A 25,062-nucleotide genomic window follows, 5' to 3' on the forward strand; every position below is an offset into this window, starting at 1 on the left:
ACTAAACTTGAATTGGAGAATGTTCTTTACTGTAATTTTGACTTCAAAATCCCGACAAATGAAGTAAAGGGAAACTGAAATATGTGCATTTATAAATAACTCCCATCCTTAATAAGTATTAAAAGTTATTAATTTATTCAGCTAGCTTGGTATTTCTGTCTTCGATATACTACTCGTATTTAAAAAAACGGTAAGACTTTAAACAGTAAAGCTTTCCAATTCTATTCTTGGTAGACGGTATTTTCATTTTAATTGACGGTTATTTAATTAAATTAAATTTTAAAGAAAAAAATATAAATATTGATTCCTTGATATGTGTTATGACTTATTATTATTTAAAATTAAATGAAGCAACAGTGTAACATGGATGACTAATGGCTGCATTCTGACTTTTTAGTTCAATCTCGTATTTGATACATTAGCAATTAGCATCAATGTAAAGCTTTAAAGACTCTGAAAATAGTTTTTTAAAGAAAAAAAAAAAAAAAAAAGATTTCTAAAACTGAACTTTGGAAGATTGATTCGAACTCATCTATCTCGGGAAAAGGAAATTATACATGAAAAGTAAGGATATATATAAAAGGTCGTTTAATTAATTAGTGTAAAGCATTCTAATAAGAATGAGAAAGTTACTCAAACGACTGAGTAGTAAAGTTAATAAAAATATTTTTCTAAGGGATAAAATCGACTTATCTTTGTACACATTTTGCAAAAGCAATGTTTCTAAAACTCAATTCCAGTTTATTAAAATTTTCACCATTAAGAAAATGCGAAGCTCTCGAATTAGCTGATTTGTATGGGAGTTTTCTTACTTTGCTGCATGCGTAACGTGAATGGGAGCCAGTTTGCCTTAAAAGAGCCCCCCCCCCATGGCATCATCCCTTTAGGCAAATACTGCTTTGCCATAAGCTGTTAAACAAACGAACTGAAAATACGAAAATTGTTGCGGTGTGGTGGAAAATTTTATAATTCATCAAAATTTGTTCCAGCAGTCTAGAGCGCTGCGTGCGGCTTGCTTTGTAATAAGTAGTAGTTTTATTTACGAAATTCAAAATTAAAATTGAATGAAAATATCTTCGCGCTAAGACGCTTGTTTATATGTACAGTAGCTTAATTTTTGATAACATTATTATGCACATAATAATTTCAAAATGCGTACAGCGTATGAAATTGTCGAAGTAATAAACAAAAGATAGAAAATTTTGTTTCTGGACTTTAGACAAATTATTTTTAGAATATACATTAACTATCGGTACAGCATAAAAGACATATACGTTAGGAATACATTCTAACAATGTATCTTATTTAATTAAATAGTTACAGATAACAGTGACCGAAACAAACTATATATGATAATGAAATTTTTTTGCGACCTAACCCTCTGCATTTTGGTCACCCTGTCGTTATTTTCTCCCTTTTTTCCTAATGCCTTGTGGCCTACTCGATGCGCCTTCGAGAGGTCCAGTGTTCGAGTACCGGAGAGAGAACTGCACATTTTTCACGTCTCCTGCTTGAAAAACCTTAATGACTCTACAAGCTAATAGCATTTTAAACGTATTTTCAGTAAGTAATTTGGAATTCACGCTGTCGTTGTCCCCTTGTTTTTATTCTTTCTCTAGAATTGAGTATGAATTGACAGTAGAACAAATTCTACTGTTTTACTTTTCAAAACACAGCAAAATTATTAACTTGAGCTAAAAGCCATTTTTGTTATAATAAAGATTATAACATCATTTTCTAAATTGCGTATACTAGTTTTAAAATCAGTTGTCAGTTATGCAATTATAAACAGATAAAAATGAGAATTCATTAAAAATACTTGATTTTCTAACTGAATAAAATATTTTCAGTGCAGAGTAGAACAGTTTAATTGTATAGCGTAGAAATGGACTTCTCTCATTGCGGGATAACAGCATTGAAAATGATTTATTTTTGTTTATAAAAAATAACATTAATTAATTAAAAAAAAACTAGGAAATCTTTGTCAGTTAATTTGAAATTTTTCTTTTTAACCACAAACTCTTATTTTACTTTTGAAATTCATCTAGTTGCGGCAATATACAATTATTTAACATTAAACGGTACAGTTCTTTGCTACAGAGAAATGACTGTGAGAAATTATTAAAGGCCAAAGAAACATCTGCAGATATTGATATTGAAATTTTTAGACAATAAGATGTGAATTACGATAAACGTGCATTTTTAAAAAATATTCATAATAAAGACATTTGAATTTATAAATTGTGTTTTATTTATTGAAAAACTGAAGAAAAAAAGATATATTTTTTTGGGGGGGGGAGAGGAATTTATTACCATTTTTTTTAATGCATTCATTTTTCAGTTAATCCAATTTCAAACAGTGTGAGATAATGGCGGAACTGGTTAGCCAGGCTATGCAAGGTATTGCTTGCTGTATCTCAGTTTTAAGTGAATCTGCGTGAAAGATCTTTGTTTTTAATCAGTCTTAAATACATGATTAAGTATAAATGATTAACAGTTTATTGTTAATCAGTCATAAATCCATGTGAATTTTTGCGCTACAATAGTTGGATAATTTCGTGCTTGAAAGAGTGTAACAAAACTAATTTGTATCTTTTATTTTAATTTTAAATTACAATTAATTCTAAACATGATTAAATTTATATGAACTGTATTTCACTGTTGTTCGATTGCTCTAACGAAGAAAGATGTGCTGTTTATTAATACGCCAAGTTTAATCATTAATACGTCATTTATTAATACGTCATTAATCGCCAGGTGTGAAACAAACTAAGGAAATCCAGGTTTATCTTACACACACGCACACATATATATATAATCCTTATATTTGAAACTGAAATACGATTTAACGCAAAAGAAATGAATTAGCAGAAAAGTAGGCGAAATGCAATGTCTCTTTCGTTTTCAAAATTCTTATGATATACCAAGTAGTAAGTTATCAAATGAAATGCTTTGATGTTAAATTTCTTTAAAAGGCAGTAAGGTGAAAAAGGTGCCCAGGGCCCAAAGAACTACAAAAATGATTTGGTTTATGTCATTACGGCAAAGCTTCGAGGGCTATCTGCCAAAGAGGAGGGATGCCTTCGTGGAGGACTCTCTAAGTGGAACTGGCTCGTGTCTACGTTATACATGGGGAAAACCACGAAACCGCCCATGCAGCCAGCCCATTCGCGGGATTCGAACCTCGCACCGAACTACCACCGTTCAACGACTTTTTACCGCTCGGCCGCTGGTGGGCCTCTAAAAATGACAGTAGTTTTTCTGGTTCTAAACATCGCATGAGTATGAAATGAAGACCCTTCCCTTTTACCAAGATAAAATTTTTTGGAAGTGTAAGAGTTGTTTCATATCTAGTTTTTGTAGCTTCTACTACAAGCATTCGGCTTTTTACAAAGCTAAGAGAAAGCTGTTGAGCTTTACGTTTAATGCTAGTTTAATAATTTATACCAGTACCGGAAATCAGTATATCAAAACTTTAAAACTGCCTCTATAAAACTATTTTTGTAATTTTTATTCATTTGAAGTTCTCAAAATTGCTCTTTTTTGTTAATAGACGGGTGACGTAGGGGGGGAGAGGGGTGCGCACGAGCACTCCCCGTGACTACGCGCTTGTTCCAAACTTGTTCCCCGCGAATCCAAAACCGAATAGCTTATTCTTCTCACCTCACGCCATCTACCTCAGCGCGCTTATTCCTGTCCGACTCGTTTTGTTTTGATGGCGCTTTTCAGGGGCTGTATACGCATTACAAATCAGGTAAGAGCTGGGCGAGAGACTTCCTGTACTAATGGATATAGTTCAGTCCAGTCTCCCTTTGTAAGTAATGGTCTATGAATTGCGAAATACAAAAGGAAAACCAGCTGTTGCCTTTCACCACGTTTCTAAACGATACTTGAAAGGATGCCAAACATCATGCCTAGAGGGCGGTAGTGGTAAATAGACACAATGTGTGTGAATAAAAAACGCGCAATGTTTGATTTGTTCAGTACTTGTGAAATTTACAAAAATATTCATTTTTGCCATGTTTACATTTGAAGTTATTTATTTTGCGTATATAACTGACCTTTTTATATCATTTATAGGGCGCCATTAACTGTTTCAATTTTATCGTTTTATATAATGAAGGATATATAATTCGTGATGTGTTGTATTACTAAGGAGGTTGTTTAATGAGTGACAGCAGCTTATTCTTTTATTATTGACGTCAGCAAACAGTAATTATTAGTTCCATGTTTTATTATTTAAGATAAATGTTTAGCATTAATTGTAATGAAATTTGCATTTTATTTATATCGTATGTGATTTCATTAATTTTGCTGAGAGAAATTTTAATTTCTTAGCTATTAATATAATGCATAATGTGATGCATAACGTGAATGTTTATCAACTGACAGTTTTCCGTAAAAGAAAAAATAATAAAATTGAAATAATGCCAGTCTTATGGCATGGTACTAATGGTTCACATACTCACATAATCAATGACTAGAGAAATAACAGCTAGGTCTCCTGTGCTACATCATAATCAAAATAACTTATCAATGTTAATTTTAAAAAAAACGCTCGAAAATCGCTCAAAATTGATGCACTTGGATAGGGTGCGAAAACTGAACATTTGTTAAATGGAGGAACACATATTAATTCTTCAAGGAAACTTTAGGAAAAATTGATTCCTTTTTCATTCTGTAATATATTGTTAGTTCATTAATCAGCTTTTATATAAATTTAGATGACTGATTGAATTTCAGTTTTCTAGTTGCAGTGTTTCTGAACTAGTATAACCTTGTAACAAAGTCAAGGCTTGAGAATCGAACACACCTGCAAGTTAATTTACAGAAAGACTGGATCTTGTGCTAATATACTGTGATTTATTTTAAAATCTTTATATTATGTATCTGCTGCTTTAAAATGTAATCATAAGCAGTATTTATATATCAGTAGTATATAATCATAAACACGTTTCTGAAGTATTAGATGCAAGAAACCTAGGGGAAAGTGCAGAATCGCCCACTGCTTGGCGCGTTTCTAAGAATTGCACATGCTCAGTATCCATGTACACATCAACCTATTTTCACTTAAAAAAAAATCCCAGAATTCTACAAAAATGGCATTGCGCACTCTCTTGACTTTATCCATGTACATATTGACCTATTTTCACTTAAAAAGGTCAAAGAAAATGTACAAAAATTCAATTCTTCTTACTCTTGTAAAAAGCGCCAAACACCAATGAAATAAGTGGCCGATTTTGCACTTTAGCCAAATCCTAAACCATAAAAATATATTTCTGTATATATTATGAAATGTAAATAAATTTTGGCAGTCCTCTCCAGTCTTTGTTTTACACATTAGACTTGCCAGCTTTCCATCTTTATTTAGATTGCTCTAAATAAAAAAGTATGTTCTATAAAGTAAATGAGAATAAAAATGAAAAATTCTTTGTGAAATGTATCTTGGATTTATCCTAAGTAATTTATGGTACTGTTCTGTTATCGGGACCAGATTCAGAAATGTATGAACGTATGTTTATATGTATACACACACATACATTTGTGCTTACATATGTATATGCATATATTTCTGAACCTGGTCATGATAACAGAACAGTACCTAATTTATTTCTAATACTAAAAAAACACAGGAAGTTTTATGATTTTCAAGGGTTAAACATTATTTTAGAACTTGAGGATTCCTAGCTGGGTTACATATACTTGAAAAAAAATATTGAAATTGGATATTAATTTATTTAAAAAAATGGGGTGTGCTAGTAATCATTTACTTTATTAATATTAAACTTTCTCAAAATTTATCTTGTATATTTTCAATTAATATTGTTGCAGTCTGATACTAATTCTCTTCCTCTTAAATGAATGAGTAATATCTGTTCATGTTGAAATGTATTACTGAGAAACATTTTGAATAATTTTCTGTGAATGTTTTCATAGATTAAATTACAGGACTTACAAGAATTGGAATCTTTCAAATAGCATGGAAAAGACAGAGACCAAGCCAGATCCAAAGATATCTTTGACACTAAAAGTTGGTAAGTGTTTTAGTATCATGAAGTAAATGCTTTATATATCTTATCTATATATATTTATGGATATTGTATGAAACAAATTATGTGAAATAATATTTTTTTAACTATCTTAGATGTTTCAGAGCCAAAGTATAAGCATAAGTTATTAATTAAAAAATATAAGAAATACCGGTGAATCTTCGGATTATGGTAACTTGGCGAAAATTTGGTGACCAACCCTGCTACAGCAACCAGCTAGTTTTTTTTTTTTTTTTTTTTTGATGCCATTTTGTTTTCATAAAGTAAAGGCATGTTTTTTTTTTTTTTTTTACTCAACATTTTTTCCAACACTCTGCTAGCCGAATTACGCTTACTCAAACGACTTTCAGCAAACCAGGTACTCTTCCTTTCACTCCATTTCACAAAATGTCCATTTTCACCAGATTTCTTGCACTGCCATTCAAACTTATCTGTAATATCCTTCCTTTCACACAATCTCATTTCATTCCCATGTGTTGGACATTCGTACTTATCTGCGATTAATCCTACACTCATACATCATTCAAGTAACTCTTTTGGATGATCACATAAATGCAATAAAAATTTGGAATTTACTTTAGAGAGGGCCATGGGATCCAAATATTAAGCAACATTGTTTCACACAAGATACAAGATGGAATGAAGCTGAACATACAAAATGGTATGAAGTACTGCAGATATTTTTGCAAATTTCCCCTCTTTTTGAATTAAAGAACTCTGATTTGTCCATAAATGTCACATGATCTCTCATTTCTCTGAGACAAAATAATCTGTGATTGGAACTGTGTACTTCTCAGATTATTGCTAAAGTCCTAGCTAGTAACCTTTATCGCCTTACCAAAATGTCGCCAAACTACCTGTTACCATATTCCAAAGATTAGCCGAAATACCTTTGAGGACTATATATGGTGTTCTTTGCTTGTAAATTATCAAAATTTTATATAATTCGGTTGAAATTTAATAATTCTGTTTTTGTATTTAGTGTGTATAAAAATTACAAAATGTAGCTGCCTGCATGAAAATTTATTCACCTTTATTTATTTTTAAAATTATGAGTATTCCTATTACTTATGAATAATGTTTAGTATGTTTAACTGCATTTTATTATCAAATATTTTAATAAATAATAAAATTAACGGAGGTTATACTTTTTAATCTAAAATATCTATATTTGGTACAACCCTGATATACGCTCTAATTTCACCAAATGTGGCGATATGTGTTCTGCGCTGGTTTTTGGCACGATTGCGTGTTGTATGTCAACCCTGTTGACATTGAAAAATCTTTCACTGGAGCTCGTTGGTTCGCGAAGATAGAGTGAAAAGATAAAATGATAGAAGTTGTTGAATTGAAGTTCGGCAAAAGGAAATATCATCGTGGCCATCCTGTTGAGGGGCAGTGGGTATTTGGAGGTGTGGAAAGAGGGTCTGGGAGATTATTTTTAGTGGCTGTGCATGATAGAAGTAGGGATTTGTGATTTTATTTATTTGTGAACCATAGTATGAATTTTCTGGATAGTATGCCTGGCTGTCATATAAATACGATAGTGATTACATGGCAGCATGTTAAAGGCGGTATGAAATTGGTATTTCTGTTGTTCAAAAAAGCATTAATTCATGGCAGGTGCATTTTGTTGAATAGTTCATAGATTTGTTCGTTGCCTAGATTGTGCATTCATAGATTTTTTGGAACTACTCTGATATGCGCCCTCAAGTCGCCAAATATTTTTGGCGAGAAACTTCACGCTGCCATATTACTATCTAAATTTTTTGTCTACATTTTGAACTTTTAGCCTAAAATGTCTCCAGAAACGCGGTTTTCGCGCATGCAAAAACTACGTTATTTAGCTAAAAATCTGAAACAAAAACAAAAAATTTAGATAGCAAAAACGTAAAGTTTCTAACCAAAAATATTTGACGAGAAACCATGTACGCAGCAACATGTTTTAACTTAAAAAAACATATGCGAATGGCATAATGTAGGCAACGAACGAATCTACAAACTACGCACACCTCGCTTTAATAAATTAACATAACAACAATAAATTTCAAAGAATACCATGTACACAGCATCCTGTTTAAACTTTAAAAAAATTCTACGAATTGCACAATTTAGGCAAGGAAGGAATCTACGATCTACGCACTCCTCGCTTTAATAAGATAACATAACAACAATAAATTTCAAATAATACCATGTACACAGTGTTCTGTTTCAACTTTAAAAAACATCTACGAATTGCACAGTCTAGATACTAAACAACAAAATAAACTAAAATAAATTTCAAACAATTAAAAAAAAAACAATAACGACAGAAATACATACTAAAGAACCGATGAACATAACATTCTACAAAATAAGAACAAGGATAAAATAAAATGCACTTACCATGAATTAATGCGTTTTCGAATACCAGAAATATAAATTTCATACCGCCTTTAACATGCCGCCACGTAATCACTATCGTATTTACATGACAGCCAGACACGCTATCCAGAAAATTTATACTATGGTTCACAAATAAATAAAATCACAAATCCCTACTTCTATCATGCACTGCCATTAAAAATAATCTCCCAGACCCTTTTTCCACACTTCCAAATACCCACTACCCCTCAACAGGATAGCCACAATGATACAGTCAAAAGTCGTTAATTCGGACACCCATAATCCGGACCTCAAAGCTACAAACTTTCTGCGCATGCGTCCCGTTGCGCGTAAGACTTTATGGCTGCGAATTTGCGTGTGCGCATGCGCGTAATACATTCACGCTTGCACGTTTAATGTATAACGGACGGTATAAGCTAAGCTAAAATTATCTAATTCAGTTAATGTTGCAGATTGCGTTGTTCCTTAATCTTCGAATTGGATTCGGCTTATTATTTTTTGCAGACTGCTAGAGCAATTTTGTAAAAGTAAGCTTGAACTTTCGATTATGTTAAATAGAATTTCCGAATATGTAAAGGATCTACAAAGCGAAAGTATGTTTAGAAGTCCATTAAACAAAAGTGGAATTGCTGCAAAAAATGGATAAAGGCATATCCTTCGTTTCTCAAACCATTCCGAAATCTGTTTATCAGTTTCACGCTGCTCTGCGGCCCAGGGGGGGGGAATGCCGAAACACCGCGGCGCGCAATGAATTGAAAGGTAATCTGTCAGCACTATCCTTATCTTCAGGACAGATGTTTTTATTTTATTTGCCTTATAATTCCTTACTAAATGTAGTATTTCATCTCGATGTACTCCATCTTTGATATGATTTAAATCAAATTCCTCGTCATTATAATTCGCTTCCGATAAAGTAAAGAGAAAGTATTATCACATAAAACGAAGCAACTTAAACAACTTGCATTGAAAGAAATGTTTAATAAAGTAAATAAATAAATATTAAGCTTTTTTTTTTTTTTTTTTTTTTTTTTGTAAATTTTGATACCCTTTATGTTTTTTCATAATTGTTCTTTATTTCATAAATTACGGTTTAATATTTTTAATTTTATAATTTCTGCATGCCATCTTACCAGATTTAAACTGATGATCTATACTCCGGAAAAATCGATAATCCGGAATCGCCGAAGTCCCGACGAATCCGGATTAACGACTTTTGACTGTATTTCCTTTTGCCGAACTTCAATTCAACAACTACCATTTTATCTTTCCCTCCCATCTTCTCAGACACAGAGGCGAACCAACGAGCTCCAGCGAAAGATTTTTCAACGTCAACAGGGTTGCCATAGAACACGCAATCGTGCCAAAAACCAGTGCATATCGCCACATTTGGTGAAATTAGGGTGTATAATAGAGTTGTACCGATTTTTTTTTTTTTTTAAGTTAAAACATATCGCTGTGTACATGGATTCGGGTAGAGTTGACTTTAAGGTACCCCTTGTATTATCGCGAAGTTGTTTCGTTTATCGCCAAGTTGTTGTTCTGTTTTTCACCAAGTTGTATCATTTATTGTAACCTCAGTAGTTGAACGTTATGGAAACCCTATTATGACGTAATCGTTTGCATTATTCTGGGGAAATTTTGAATCATGGGATGTTTTGCAAAGGCTTTTGTGGTGTGTGTTGCTTAGGAAGTACATTGCTTGTTTCATTGTTTAGACAGTACAATGGCTGAATGTAGTAGAATTAATTTGAAGTTTCTGTACGATTTGGGATGAAAGGGGAAAAGAATTGTGTAAATGAAGGTTTACTTAGTAGCCATAGTCTGGAACTACGTAGTATATTTTTTACTCTTATTTTTGTTAATTTCTGTGGCGACACAGATATACGGATTGTAGTTCAGATAATTTTAGGAAGTTTTTGGATGCTGTTAAGGAATTTTGTGTGCCACAGACTGAAGATGAACGAATTTCTAAATAAGGTAAGGGGATTTATGCTTTGTGTAGTGCTAAAATACATAACAGGTTTTTCCTTTTTTGTGTTATTTTATTCTTTGGTTTAAAATGTAGCTTATTGAGATTATGTATTTTTTGTTTGCCTCTACTGTAGAATTGGGTGCTCCTTTGACTTTTTAAGTGAAAATATATCGATGTGTACATGGACAAACTCAAAAGAGTGTGTAAAGCATAGTTTGTGGAATTCGGGTATTTTTTTAAGTGAAAATAGGTCGATGTGTACATGGATAAAGTCAAGGGAGTGCACAATGTTATTTTTGTGCAAGTTGGAGATTTTTTTTAAGTGGAAATAGGTTGATGAGTACATGGATACCGAGTTTGTGCACTTGTTATTTTGGCTTGCGTAGCGGCAATTTTTTCGCCAAAAATCGCCACTACATAGGCCAAAATAACAAGTCGAAGCATTGCACAAACTCGGTATCCATGTACCGCCAAAAATCGCCAAGTTTCGCCAAGGGGTACCCTAAAATATACTTTTACCCATGGATTCTTATCAAATATTTTTGGTTAGAAACATTACGTTTTTGCTATCTAAATTTTTTGTTCTTGTTTTAGATTTTTAGCTTAAAATGTATGTTCAAAATGTGTTTTTTGCATGTGCGAAAACCGCGTTTTTGGAGACATTTTAGGCTTAAAGTTCTAAATGTAGACAAAAAATTTAGATAGTAATATGGCAGCATGGAGTTTCTCACCGAAAATGTTTCGCGACTGGAGGGCGCATATCAGAGTAGTTCCGTATATTTTTCTAACCTTTTTTTACAAAGTACCAAATATATATATTTTAAAAGGGATCATTTTTCTGAAGCTACATTATTACAGCTGCTTATTAAATTAATTTAAATAAAAAATTAAATTATGAGGAATAAAAGATTACATAATAAGGGCATTTTATGAAATTAAGCATTATTTTATGTATAAAAAATGGAATTTTTTCCCGTTATCAGTTTCAAAATTGAAATTCAAAACATATTGAACAAATGTATACTTTTTGAAATTTTATTTGCTGAAAAATAAATAAATTCTATATAATTTGAATATTTTTATATACCTCGTGAACTTAGCTGTTCTCTTTTTATATCTTTACAACAGCAAGAATATTTTATAGAGTACAGCAAACTATATAATAATGTAAATATTTAGATATTACTTAGCAAATAGATTTTAAGTATTTGATCAAAAAGATGCTATCAGTTTTTTAATATACAATTTCAAAAGATGTTTTATAAATAAATATGTCATTATTATGGTAAATTTTTAGAATGTGCAAAACTATGTGATATATGTATTTTGTGACCTCAAAGTTTTGTCTTAAAATACTGAGATGCCTTGAACCTAAAATATTTGTGGATTATTTCACTGTACATAAACATAAATTCAAATTAAATTAAATTTCTGATGCATGAGGCTGGCTGTATTAGGTTTTATTTGTCATAATTGAAATTAGACCAAGCTATCTTAACTCTCCGAGCATTACGGGTTTAGCCCTGAAATTTCAAAGTTCCTCAAAATGTCATGAATAAGTGGTATTTTCTTGATTATAATTAATAAATGACTCTCTCATTTTTTACTTTGATTCCTTTCCTTACAATATACATCCAAACCGAAATCAGATACATTAAAAACTAGCAGAAATTTTCATCTATAATGAATATAGAAGGCAGCCTTCTATGCGGAATTTTTCGGCTGTAACGCTGGGAGGGTTAAAGTAATTTTTCCCAGATAAAATAGTTTAATGACCCAGATAGCCAGATAGGTTGCTTAACTCTTTCAGGGGCAGGAAAAGGCAATTAATGTTTTCAACAAAACTCTTGTTTTATTTACTATATCAGGTGTTACAATGAAATTATTTGCGACAATTACACATATTTCGTTGAAGACGCGGGGAAAAAATGACCAATTCTGGCGGTTAGTGTTGGTGATCACCACTCACAGAACAATCCCTGCAAATCAGTCTCTATAGTACTCATGGAAACAGTTTTTCTTTTCAAGCAGAGTACGACTTTGCATGTACTGCATCCCCACACTGTTCTTACAGGCTTTTTCTTGGTGCTGCGGAGTGCACATCATCGTGATGTTGTCTTTGATGGCCGATGCTTATTTTCTTAAAGACGAATTGCTACATCAACTACTTGCTTGTGTTTCTTGATTGCCATCTAGGGAGCTACAAGGGAACTTCAGAAACGGTTAGTTTTGAAAACCACTCGCACGAGTGAGTAAGATATTCAATAGAAAAGGTGGTCACTGTAGGTAACCACCACCTTTCAAAGAGTTAATGACAAGATAAGAAATACCTTGCTTATCTTACCATTAAGCTACCTATCTAATCTTCCATTAAGCCTACATTCATTAAGAATTTTTGCAAGAATTTCTAAGGCCAGAAGTGGTGGCCATTTTATTGTGGAGGCACCTAAATAGGCAGCCACTGCTATGTTCCTATGAAGGGACAGACAATTTTACATCCATGCCTTCTTCGGGATTTGAACCCAGACCCTTCAGTATCGCAGTCAGGCTACCCTAACCACTATACCATCTGGGAGATAACTTTTCGGAAATTGAATAGCTGCTTGCATATTTTTCTGGTTGGAAAGTTGTCACTTGATGTATTTGATAGAGATCCCATGAAACATGTGCCAATCTTTCTGCTGGGAGTGTAAAGGAACAAATCATTTTTTATTTAATTAGATAATCAACAAGTTCAAGTTACAAATGTAGCATATAGAAAACTTGAATAAATTTGAACTAAAGTTTTGAGATTATCTGACGAGTTATGAAAACTAGCACCAATCATTTTAGCAGTTTCAGTGGAGTTTAAAATAGGATCACAATTGTTATCTTTACGAATTTAGTCTCATAAATTCACTTGAATAGAAAATGAGGGTTTTGCTGTGCCTTTTATTGCACCGTGTTGTTGAATTCCACAGCGTTTAAATGTTTTGAGTGTGCTCCTCAGTATATGAATATAGGTAACCAGTTCCATAATATCAAAAGTACTCCTCTGTTTCTTGTTTATGTAGAAGGTAGGTTCCAAATTTGAAAAAAAAAATTTTTTTTTCAAAATGAAAATAGAGAAGTAGCAGTTAACTCTTATCCTTCTTTACAAAAACTGAGCTGGCTTATTGATAATCAAGGTTAAATGAAACCAAAGTGAAGATATTTTCTGTGTTGTGATGTCATGCTTATCCACTACTGGCACTAAATTGCCCTGTCTAATGATAGTTTTTATTTGCAGAAAACATTAAATGGCAAAATATGTAAATACCATTGGAAATTTTTATACAACACACTTCTACACTGCCTAATAGTAAGGCCTACCAATGGCCAAATAGATAAAGCCACTGAATACTAGTAGTTCAAATTCTGGTGAAAATGCTGGTTGCATAGGTTATTTTCTTGGCTTATTTCTCTATGAATGTATTCATAAGACAATCAGTTTTCCTTTAAAAGCCCTCCACAAAGGCATTCCTTCCATCACACAGATAACCCCGTGTGTGCTTTGATGTGCCTGTCTTTGCTTAATTGCCTGTGGGCATAAACGATTAAACAATATAAAAATAGCTGATTATGCCTAGCCTTTTTCGTATATGTATTATTATAGTTAATAATACCTATAAACTTATTTTAATGCAGGATTCCTAATTTTTGTATCTTATTTGGTAATTCCTTATTATCCTTATTTTTATTGACCATTGTCAGGAAAAACAAATTACTAAAATTGATATTTTACTCAATAGTTTTTTTATTCCTTTAACACTAAAGCCTTGCCTAGTTCCTTGTTATTTGCACATTTTTTTTGTGTTTCTTTGTATATATTTGTTTAACTTCACTTTAGAACACATGACAAGCTCTTGGGGACACTTTTGAGTGTAATGAGGCATGCCAATAACAAATGCAGGAGGCTACAGACCTCACTGTAACACCTAGTGTCGTCTCTAATTTGTGGAAATAGTTTCAGAACACTGGATCCATATAAAAAAAAAAATCTGGACAAGATTTGACCAAGATCACAGTGACAAATGAGGATCATTATTTGGCACTTTCAGCATGGCAGCACAGGGCTGTCATATGAGCTGTATGCTGGAAGTGGAACCGTAGTTTTATGGTCTACAGTTGCTCAAAGGCTTCATGTGCTAGAACTGTATGCTAGAAGACCCACTATTTGTGTCCCTCTCCCTGCAGCACATAAGACAGCATGTTTAGCATAGGGCAGACAACATGTGCCTTGGACCTGACTTTAGTGGAGCACAGTGCTTTTAAGAGATGGATCAAGATACAGCATAGACACTGGTTCTTTGATGTACCTGTTTCTGGATGGAGCCTGGAACACGATACTATTCATCTCTCAGCGGAGAAAAGTATTTTTATGGTGGTGGAGGTGTAATGGTTTGGGTAGGCATTATGTTGGATGGCTACATACCCCTGCATATGTTTGACAAAGGCTGCCAGCTGCTATGAGGGGCAGAGAGAAGATCTTAAAGCTCTGTGTTCGACTTTTCATGGGCACAGTTGGTTCTGGGTTCCTATTAATGGATGACAGCTCTCCTCCACATAGGGCTCAGTTGGTTGATGATTACTTGGAAGGGTGAGAATATACATCGCATGTATTGGCTACTAGATCTCCTTACCTTAACCCTAGAGAGCATGTCTGGGATGCTCATGGAAGGGCAATTTCTTCTTGGCATCACCCTCTGAGAACTATCCTGAAGTTTAAACTGCCTTGCTGCAGGAATGGGATTGACTGCTACAAAGACTCTTCAGCTACTTCCTGTGCAGTATGCTGTCATGCTGTTTGACACGTCAGGCTGTGAGAGGGGACCATACTCCATATTAGACCCGTTTTCAGCTTAGTATTAAAACATGGATTTTGGACATCTTGCACTATGAACTTTACAGATAATCATGCATACATAAAATGACTTTTGTTTGGTACATCTCTTTCTCTGTTATAAATGTATATTCGTAAAAAATTTCATTAAAATGTCTATTAGTTTTTCAAAAATTCAACATAATGAGCAAATTCTCTTAATTTTGCACATGAGTGTAGATATTTTCCCTCATAACCTGCAAAAGAATGGTTATAAATGTGATAAACAATCTCACTAAAAGACATGTCCATCACGAAAAAGCAGTTTGTGTGAATGTGAATCTGTGGTATACTAGCTGAATTTTATTGATTTTCAGTGAAATTTTTAAAACACAGTGCTCTGACCTCCCAGAAAATAATGAATACATTCTCCTAAAGTCAAATAGCATGCTCGTGTTATGAAAATTAAGTATCATTATAAATATACTGAAGTATTCTTTTCTTAAAGAAGGTGCATAATATTTAGTTTTTTTACTTCCAGATATTTGTTCATTTGATAAGTTTAACTAATATCATATTCAGAAGGCAGTCAAAAATTTCAGATATGTTGTGTGAGGATTATCAAATCAAAATTCAGAAACAGACAAATTTATTTTATATTATGTTTATTGATCAGCCAGATGCTAAAGTTTTAAAAAATCTTAAGACTATCAGATTTTTGCACAACTTATGCCACACTGTCGAATATGCTTAACACCAAAAATAGATGTGAACATTAAATCATTAATAAGAAATTTTGACAAACCCCACTATTCACATTGTCATCTAAAACCATTTTTAAAACTATATCATTGCAAATTATAGATTTAAGGTATGGTCTGATACATGAATATTATAATCGGCTAATAGCATCAATACTTTTAATACTGAATTTTAAAATAATTATGAAAACATTTATAAATCTTGCTCTCTGATTGATGGCCTTTATTGATTTATGGTTCTTGATCAGTGCTTTTTGACCATCACAGGACTTCAAACAGGAAGACCTCAAATAAAAATTCTGCAGTTAGAAATTGGTCACAGAATTGCATTTTCTGTAACTGAAGATCAAACCACTGCAACTTTTTTTGAAAAATATTTTTCAAATTAATTCAGGACAAGTCCTAATTATTACCTAGGCCAACAATGCTTGGATCAAGGGTCTCAGATTTTAAGGGTGATCCTGGATCTCTTTCTAGCCCTGTTCTTCTAACAAGATTAATGCAAGTTTTGAAAATTAACGCAAAATTTGAATTTGCCACAATTCGTGCAGTAAGGTGTTGGCAACCCTATTAGAAAAATCATTTGACAGCTGATAGTTTAGGGCTAATAGAAATGAAACGTTACATGATAGAATGGGTTTTCATTGTTGAATAATATTTAAAAAATAATGAAAGTCTGGTAGCCACAGTTCGAAATTTTCGTACAAAATATGGTCCAAATAGTGATTTAACTTCGTAAGCTATGAAGAAAGTAATTGAAAAATTCAGGCAGACTGGATCAGTTGGTGATCCTAAATACACTGGTCACTCAGAAACAAGCCATTCAAACGTCAGTATCGAAACATTGCGTGACAGTGTGGGCGAAAGTGCAGGAACATCAGTTCGGCGTCGTGGACAACAACTGCAAATTTCAGGAAGCTCTTTACAGTGTATACTCACTGAAGATCTATATCTCCATACTTACAAAGTTAAACTGACACAAGAACTGAAGTCTAAGGACAATGCGGAACGAAGTGAGCTCGTGGATGCCAATTTTTCAAACAAAATCATTTTCAGCAATGAAGCACATTTTCATTTTGATAGCTTTGTTAATTGTGAAAACTGTCGCATTTGGGATTCCAAAAACCTACCTGTGATTGTCGAAAAACAAATGCATCCTCAATGTGTTGCTGTTTGGTTCTTTGGGGCTGGAGGCATCATTGGACCGTACTTTTTCGAAAATGAAGCTGGTCAAGCAATATCGTGCTCAATATTGTGACATAATAACGAAATGGTTTCTGCCTAATTGGATGATATTGATCTGGATGACATGTGATTTCAACAAGATGATGCCACATGCCATAAAGCCCTTGAAACAATTCAATTACAGCATGAGACATTTCCTGGTCATGTACTCTCTCATTTTGGTGATGAGAATTGGCCCTCTAGATCAAGAATGGGTAAACTTTTTTGGTCGCGGGCCAAAAATTTAAAAAAAAAAAAGTTTGGCGGGCCAAGATAAGTTTTTCTAAAAATTTAAAAATTATATGCAAGTATTACAATTTAAATATATTAATGAGATGAATGAAATTGAGATTTCATTTTTAAAAGTTCCTTATATTGATGTTCCAAGTGAGATGAACTGATTCTAAGGAACAAGGCTAAATGCTCATCTGTCAGTCTACTTGTGAAATAATTCTTTCTAAAGTTAATATTTGAAAACACTTTAACACTGGTTTTCTGAGTGGGAGATATTAAATTTGGGAGACTTACTTTTGATAATAATTTTTAATTCTCTAACTTTGGCATATTTAGAAACAACTGCTTGAGATGATTGTTAGATTGCAACTCAATTAATTCAAGCTGCATGTCTGACCTCACTGCTTCACAATTTACATTGAAAGGCATGATAAAAATATCCAATTCAGTTTGAATGGCACTGAAATCTTGAAATCTCCATTCGAACTAAAAATGCAATTTTTTCGAGCCATCTTCATAATTCTTAAACTTCTCTTCATTTACTGAGAGTATTGAATTTAACCTTGGGAAATGAGACAAGTCGTTCTTAGCTAGCCACCCAGCTAACAGATTACTTTTTAGTTTAAAAGCTTTGAGATGGGCCAAGATATCATCGATAAATTAATTTTTCCCTTGCATCTTGACATTCAGGTTGCTCATATGACAAAGAATATCTGTGAAAAATGCAAAATCCGAAAGCTATTCTGTGTCTTCTAACATTTCGCACTGTACAGAACATGGAAGAACAACACAGTGTCGTCTTTCAGCTGCTAAACTGGCTCGAAAACACATCCTGCACCAAGCCACTTAATTTTGTGTAATACAGTACATCAAAGTATTCAGATTGCACTGACTGAAGAAAATATCGAAATTGCCTGTGAGTAAGCCCACAAGATTGAATAGTATTTACAAGCTTCACGACTGCAGCAAGCACGGGTTTCATATTTAATGCAGATTTACACAGAACATCTTGATGTAAAACACAATGTAGAAAAACATTGTTCCCGGGAAAGTTTTTATTAAAGCCTCCAAGAAATCCTGAATTTTTCCCCCTGTCGCATTTAGTGCTCCAGCAATCGTTCTAATAATGATGATGTGGAGGTTATTGCATTAATTTGCAAAGGTACTCCGTAACATAATGCCTTGGTCCAGCAATTGTAATATTGCATATATGTATTTGTTATAGGCACTTTCAAAGTTAAAAACCCTTCCTGAAATTCATGAAAAATATTGCGTCCCATTCTAGTTCCTTTCAAAGAACGCATGCATGCCACTTCCTTGGTAATTTCAAAGTTCTCATTAACACTCTTGTAAATAATACTAATTGAGCAGTATCATTTATATCAGTACTTTCATCCATAACTATGGAACAAAGTTTAAACAGGCTAGTCTTTGACTCTAATTGTAATGTCAAATTTTTATCGGTGTCTTCGATTCTTGAAGTCGCCGTTTTTTGAGATAAGCTTACAGTCTCAAAATTATTTTTCTTATCTGGACACAAAACATGAAATACTCGACAAGGACAGGAATATCAGGCCCTACACAGCATTTCTTCATGAAAGTCAGGAAATGCAGAGCCAAGACATCAGCAGCAGACAGCATTCTGCCAGCCCACATACTAGGAGTATTTCACTCAAATTTACTGTGTTGAAAAGCATACTCAGGACTTTACTAACTTTGACGTTTATGTAGCAGGATTCAAAAGACTATTTTCTCGCTTCTGATTGGACTTCAGCTCATAACACTCTCACCGCCAGTGAGTCTGCAGAGACAGTGTGCCTCATTTTATTATTCCCAAGTGTTCACATCTTTATGGTGAAACAATTATGAAGAGCCGTTATGTGTGAGGCCCCTTGTGGGATTCATGCTAAGCTCTGGTTAGAGCAGGATAAATTCCTGCTAAACGCCAGAATATGCAACTAAAGCATCAAAGGCTATAGAACATCACAAACTTGGAGCATGCATTGTTTAACGAACTCCCCATCATTGAGAGCTTTATTATTTTTAGCAATATTGTATGCTACAATGTAACTTGCATGTGTAGCTGCTTCTTGGATACTGTTTACCTCTTCGAAAAAATTTGTTGGCCTGGTATATTTTTAATAAATAATATTTAAACAAAGTAGAAAAGGAGATGGATACATAATATATAAATATATATTTCTTTTAATTTGCCTTCGGACCGGCAAATTAAAATTCTTACCTTGGGCCGGATAAAATCTTCTGGCGGGCCATAGTTTGACCATCCCTGCTCTAGATTGTGTGATTTAACACCATTGGATTTCTTTTTATGGGGTTATTTGAAGTCAAAGGTCTATGCCCACAAGCTTGCATACATTGAAGGAGGAAATTCAGTACTGCATCAAGGAAGTTTACTTGCATTTATGCAAAATGATCATGGAACATTTCGACAAAAAGTATGTATATGCCAGCAAAAACATGGAGGCCGTTTGACCGATGTGTTATTCCGTACATAACCCTAACATAACCCTATCCTGTGTACTTTATAATTCAATAAAAAAATAACAATTTAAAGAAAATAACTGTGTTTTTTATTTAATTCAAATCTTGCATTAATTTTAGGATATTTATAATAAATACAATAATAAATAATATATAAAATATAATAAAAACAAGGAAACTGAGCAATGATGGACAGAAAGAATGATGTGCAAACAACCCAAATCTATCTTAACTGGGTTTTAATTCAGAAGTTTTTCATTTACTTCATAATATAAGTTTACTGCTTCATATATTTTCTTTAAAATTTTATTAAAGGTAAATTTGCTGAGTTGCATTCTTTAACATTGCTTTCTTCTGCAGTGTCTGATGTATTGGATAATGGAGCTGTTTACATATATTTTTAAATTTTCTTTACATAGATATAAATTCTGAAGCTGAGTTCAATTCTTCGATATTACCAAGAAGAGCTGCAGAGGAATCTCATTCTTCAGAAGGTAATTTTAGTTATTTTGATGATGAAATCATAAAAATGTGTTAAGCAAGAAATGTTTCTAACTTTTTAATGATTTAAACTTTTTACAAAGTTCTTACTTCTGCATAATAATTGTACTCTTTCAAGATCTTGATCATGCCAAGTGCATTAGGAAGTGATCCATATTGAGAAGCATTTGGAACATAAGTTTCCTAAGCCTGTGAACTACGTGGTATTTGGCAGTTTGTTCTATTGTAGTCTCAGTATGAGATAAGCTCATTTCCATCCAACCAAAATATTTTTATCTGTTCCATAATCTAGCTTTGAAACTACATTTGAACTTTACTTCTCTTAGGCCTATAAATGAAATATTTAAAACTTATTGAACTGATTTTGTTTTGAATTGATAATTGCATATGGGGCAGGAGCCCAAAGACATTGGTTATTAACACAAGAATCAGTTACTTTAAATTGAATGGGTTTTCTATGTTAGATTCCATAATTATTCTTGAATGAAATATAAATGTTTGTACTTTCCTTTAGAAAATCAGTTATGAAAACATTTTTTCCGAATAGCCTAGTGTGCTTTGTCTTAAACAGATTGTCCCAGATCATTTTACTATGTATTAAGGAGGCTAAAATTTTTTTAAATAATTATTATCAACTCTTCTGTACATATTTAGTTTTAAAAATCATTTATTATAATCAGATGATTGTATATTCTGTTGTTCTGATGATTATTATATATCTGTTGAAACAAATACTGTATTCCTCAGCGCCCTGTGAGTAATATAGATCGACTCTCATACACTGTATTAGTCACCACTGAGTATAAGTGTTAGGTTTTGTTTTGAAGGTATGCTTATTTATAGCATTTAAGAAAATACTAGAAAACTTATAAATGAGCTTGTTTTGCTAATCCCCTTTTCATACTACTTGCACACAATGCTGAAACAATTTTTTTTTCTTATGGTAAGAATGTGTATTGTTTTTCATTAATATGCTTTCCTTCATTAATGCATAAATTGTAAATAGGTGTTTAAATTTGCTTGTTTTACGAGTATTAAAATGATATCATCTAGTTATTCAGTATTCTTCTACTGTATATATGCACTTTTATGTGAAATTCTTTTAAGATTTCTATTACACAGAATTTTCAATTTTTTATTTAATATTGTTATGGATTTTGTATTTAGTTAAATATTTTTAGTAGAATTATAATTAAAATAGTTTTATTTTCCCGTGCAATGCAGCGTGTGACGAGTTTTAAGCTACACCGAAAAGTAAAAATGCAGGAGCACGCACATTTAATAAATAGATGTCTCATAATTTATATTTAAACTAAATAAATGTAATTGACTACTGTGTTAGCTGTGACCGTAATTCTACCCTTTTGCTTTCTGGAAATCTCGAGAAAGAAATTACCAGAACATTCTCGTATTTTAAATAACTGGAGAGAAACATCTCAGTTCAGTTGTTTACTTAGTTATTGTTACTGATTGTAGCGAATTCGTGGTGAGATCGGATTAGCTTTTTCTGCACTTTGAATTGCATTCTATTTAACATTTTAGTAGTTTAAAATATAACTACAGTGTGATATTTTACGAATATCTCTGAGGAAAAATTTCAGCATTTTGTTTTATTTCTTTATAAGAATAAAGTATATGAACTTTTTATCAGTTTATGTGTTCAACTTTAAGACTAAATTATATTAATTTATTATGAACCGTATGCGTGCAACACTTTTCGGCCAATCACAAGAGCAATGGAAGAACAACTAAAGCAATTACTGGCAGCCTTTGCTGCATTCAAAGAACAGGTGAAAGCTGGCCAAAAATCTGTTAAAAAAGAGATGAAAACTGGCCAAGAATCTGTTCAAGAGGAAATAAAAGCTGGCCAAGTAACTTTTAAGGAAGAGATGGAAGTTGTTCAGGAATCTGTTTAAGTAGAGATGAAAGCTGTACAAGAAAAGATTGAAGCAGCTGAAGAGGAAATGAAAAGAGAAATTACCTGTGTAATAGAAAACAAATTCAAGGCTATGGAAGGCAGAATAGACTCGATCAAAAATAGGGTTGGAGAAATTGAAGAAAAAGTTTCTTCTGTCACAGATAGAAGGGAGTGTTACTTCTGTGGAGCAATGAATCAAAGGAAGGGTTTTTGTAGTCCAACATCAGATCGAACAACAAATTGATGAAAGGGTTTCTATGGCTGCCAAACAAATTGATACCGTAAGGAAATTTGTAGTGGTGGCAGGTAGCAATAGTGATGGTTTTAAATTTTTACACATGTTAAAAAGTATTTCTCCCGCCTTCTTGGTGTGCTATCGTGGTGGGGTAGTCTGCACACTGGACGCATATTCCAGAGGTCCGTGGTTCAATTCCCAGCAAAGGCGTTGCATATTTTTCATCTTTCCTGCTTCCAAAATTACCTAATGTCAGTGGCGCCAAAACTAAAAGGGTATTGGATGATGATTCTCCTCACCTAGGATTTTATCCCCTAAAATCCCCAGTCACCCTTTAAAAGCGGGAGTATATAAGGTATTTCTCTCACCTTCTTAGCAAGCCTTCATGGTGCAGTGGTCTGCACGCACAGCGCGTAATTAAGAGATCCGTGGTTTGATTCCTGGCAAAGTATCCCTAATTTTTCATCTTGCATGCTTCCGAAAGTAACTAATGTCTCTACAATGTCTACCAGTCCCTTTCTGAAATTAACCACGTATGAGGGTAAGACTTCCTGAAAAGTATATAAGGCATGATTTTCTATAGTGGTGGAAGCAAATGGATGGGATTCCCAAGCTAAGGCCTGTTATCTTGCCACTTCTCTAAGAGCAGATGCTGTGGATATCCTTCAGATTCTTCTGGAAAACCAAAGACTAGATTTCTAAGCTTTATCTGGTGCGTTGGAGCTGTGCTTTAGCGATAAATGTGTAAAAGATTACTACAGGCTTCAATTAAAATCCCATCAACAGAAGCCTGTGGAAGCACTCCAGGAACTTGTCACTGATGTCGAAAGGCTATCTCATCTCGCTTTTTGGGAATACCTACAGAAAGAAGAGAAATCCTGTCCCTGCAATACTTTATTGATGCCATACGGGATTCTGAAATACAGAAAGCTTTACAAATGATGGGCGTTAAAGATTTGAAAAGTGCTCTGTTGTATGCCGTGAAATTCAAGGCAGCTCAGCAAGCAACTTGTAGAGATAGCTACCCAATCAGAGCTGTGCGAGCCCACGAGCCAGTGGATCAATTGATGGCTCATTTAGATGATTTATTCAGACAAGTTGATGCTTTGGTATGGAGTAGGAGTGAGAACAAAGGGGCTCTAAGGTGTTGGAGATGTGGTAGTGAAGGTTACATAAGACAAAATTGCAGAACACCCCAGGGTATGGAAAATAAAATAGATGATTTTACCAGACAAGTCAGTGAACAGAAGTGAAAAGAAACCAGTTCTGAAGGGCTGAAACTACGGTGTGGAAGGCCACGTGTGAAGGAATTGCAGAATACCTCAGAGCACGGAAAATAAGGCAAACAATTTAAACAGACGATTAAATGTCATGAGACTGAAAAGGAGTGACAAGAAAGCAAAGTGCTAGAACTGTGGAGCTGAAGGCAATGTATGAAGGAACTGGAGAACACCACAGGGCACACAAAAAAAGACTATTTCACAGCAGTGACGCAGGAAACAAATTAATGATGATATCACGAAGTGAATTTTGAATGATAGTGAAAAATCCCATTTTAAAGCACTCAAGATTTCTGCAGTGAGTGGCAATAGTAATGGACTTTTTATCAATGGGCAAATCGATGAAGTTCCTTGCAATAGGATCATTGACACAGGAGCTAATGTTACCATTATTTGGAAAGATTTAGCTCAACATTTTAAAGGTAAACTGATTTGGATGCCATCCTGTATTAAGACTGCATCTGGTGATAAAATTGATAGATGGGAAGTTAAATGTGAACATCATGTTTGGAAGTGCCGCCTGCTATCATAGGGCATATGTGTCAGATATTACAAATCCTTGCATACTCGAATTGGACTTTTTAAGGAAGTTTAATTTTTCCTTGTACTCCAAAAACAACAAACTGCTTTCAGCATCAGAGGACACCACTAATCATCATCAGAAGGGATCCTCATCTGGAAACGCTGATGTCTTGTCGGAAAGACTCTGCTCAGAACGCTGCTGAAATCATACTAGGGTTGAAGAAAAACACCAGACTACCAGCTATTCCTCATCTCAGGTGCTCTTTGGTCGTCATCTTCGTCTGCCTTGTGATCTCTTGTTTGGTTGCCCTCCGGATGCGCCTTCATCGCTTGAGGAATACATCCAAGATCTTCAGGCCCGTTTTGAAGTGATGCACAATTTTGCACGAGAGCGAGTCAACTTGGCGACGGAAAAGATGAAGACCCAATACGACACAAGAGCTACTGGACATCGATTCAATGATGGAGACAAGGTGTGGTTGTGGAATCTGGCTCGACGGAAAGGACTCTGTCTTTAACTACACTCACCTTGGGGTGGTCCGTACACAGTCCTAAACAGGCTGAACGACGTTGTAGTTTGGATTCGTAAGTCGTTGAATTCTAAGCCCAAAGTCTTTCATTATGACAGCCTAACTCCT

At 33.8% G+C, this 25,062-nt stretch overlaps 1 protein-coding gene across 1 annotated transcript in view; it reads left to right on the forward strand.

The window, feature by feature from the left end:
- Positions 1-3,810: 3,810 nt before the first annotated feature.
- Positions 3,811-25,062, forward strand: part of LOC118181527 (uncharacterized) — a 218,835-nt gene continuing 197,583 nt past the window's right edge. Inside the window, exons 1-3 of the mRNA XM_085809773.1 lie at positions 3,811-4,212; positions 5,938-6,035; positions 20,388-20,462. Of these exons, the coding sequence (XP_085665899.1) occupies positions 5,981-6,035; positions 20,388-20,462 (130 nt within the window). The 5' untranslated portion in view covers positions 3,811-4,212; positions 5,938-5,980. The remainder of the gene's footprint in view (positions 4,213-5,937; positions 6,036-20,387; positions 20,463-25,062) is intronic.

The sequence above is a fragment of the Stegodyphus dumicola genome, chromosome X2 (assembly GCF_044657685.1).
Source record: "Stegodyphus dumicola isolate Sdum_Otavi_A_Nest chromosome X2, ASM4465768v1".
Lineage (NCBI taxonomy): Eukaryota > Metazoa > Arthropoda > Arachnida > Araneae > Eresidae > Stegodyphus > Stegodyphus dumicola.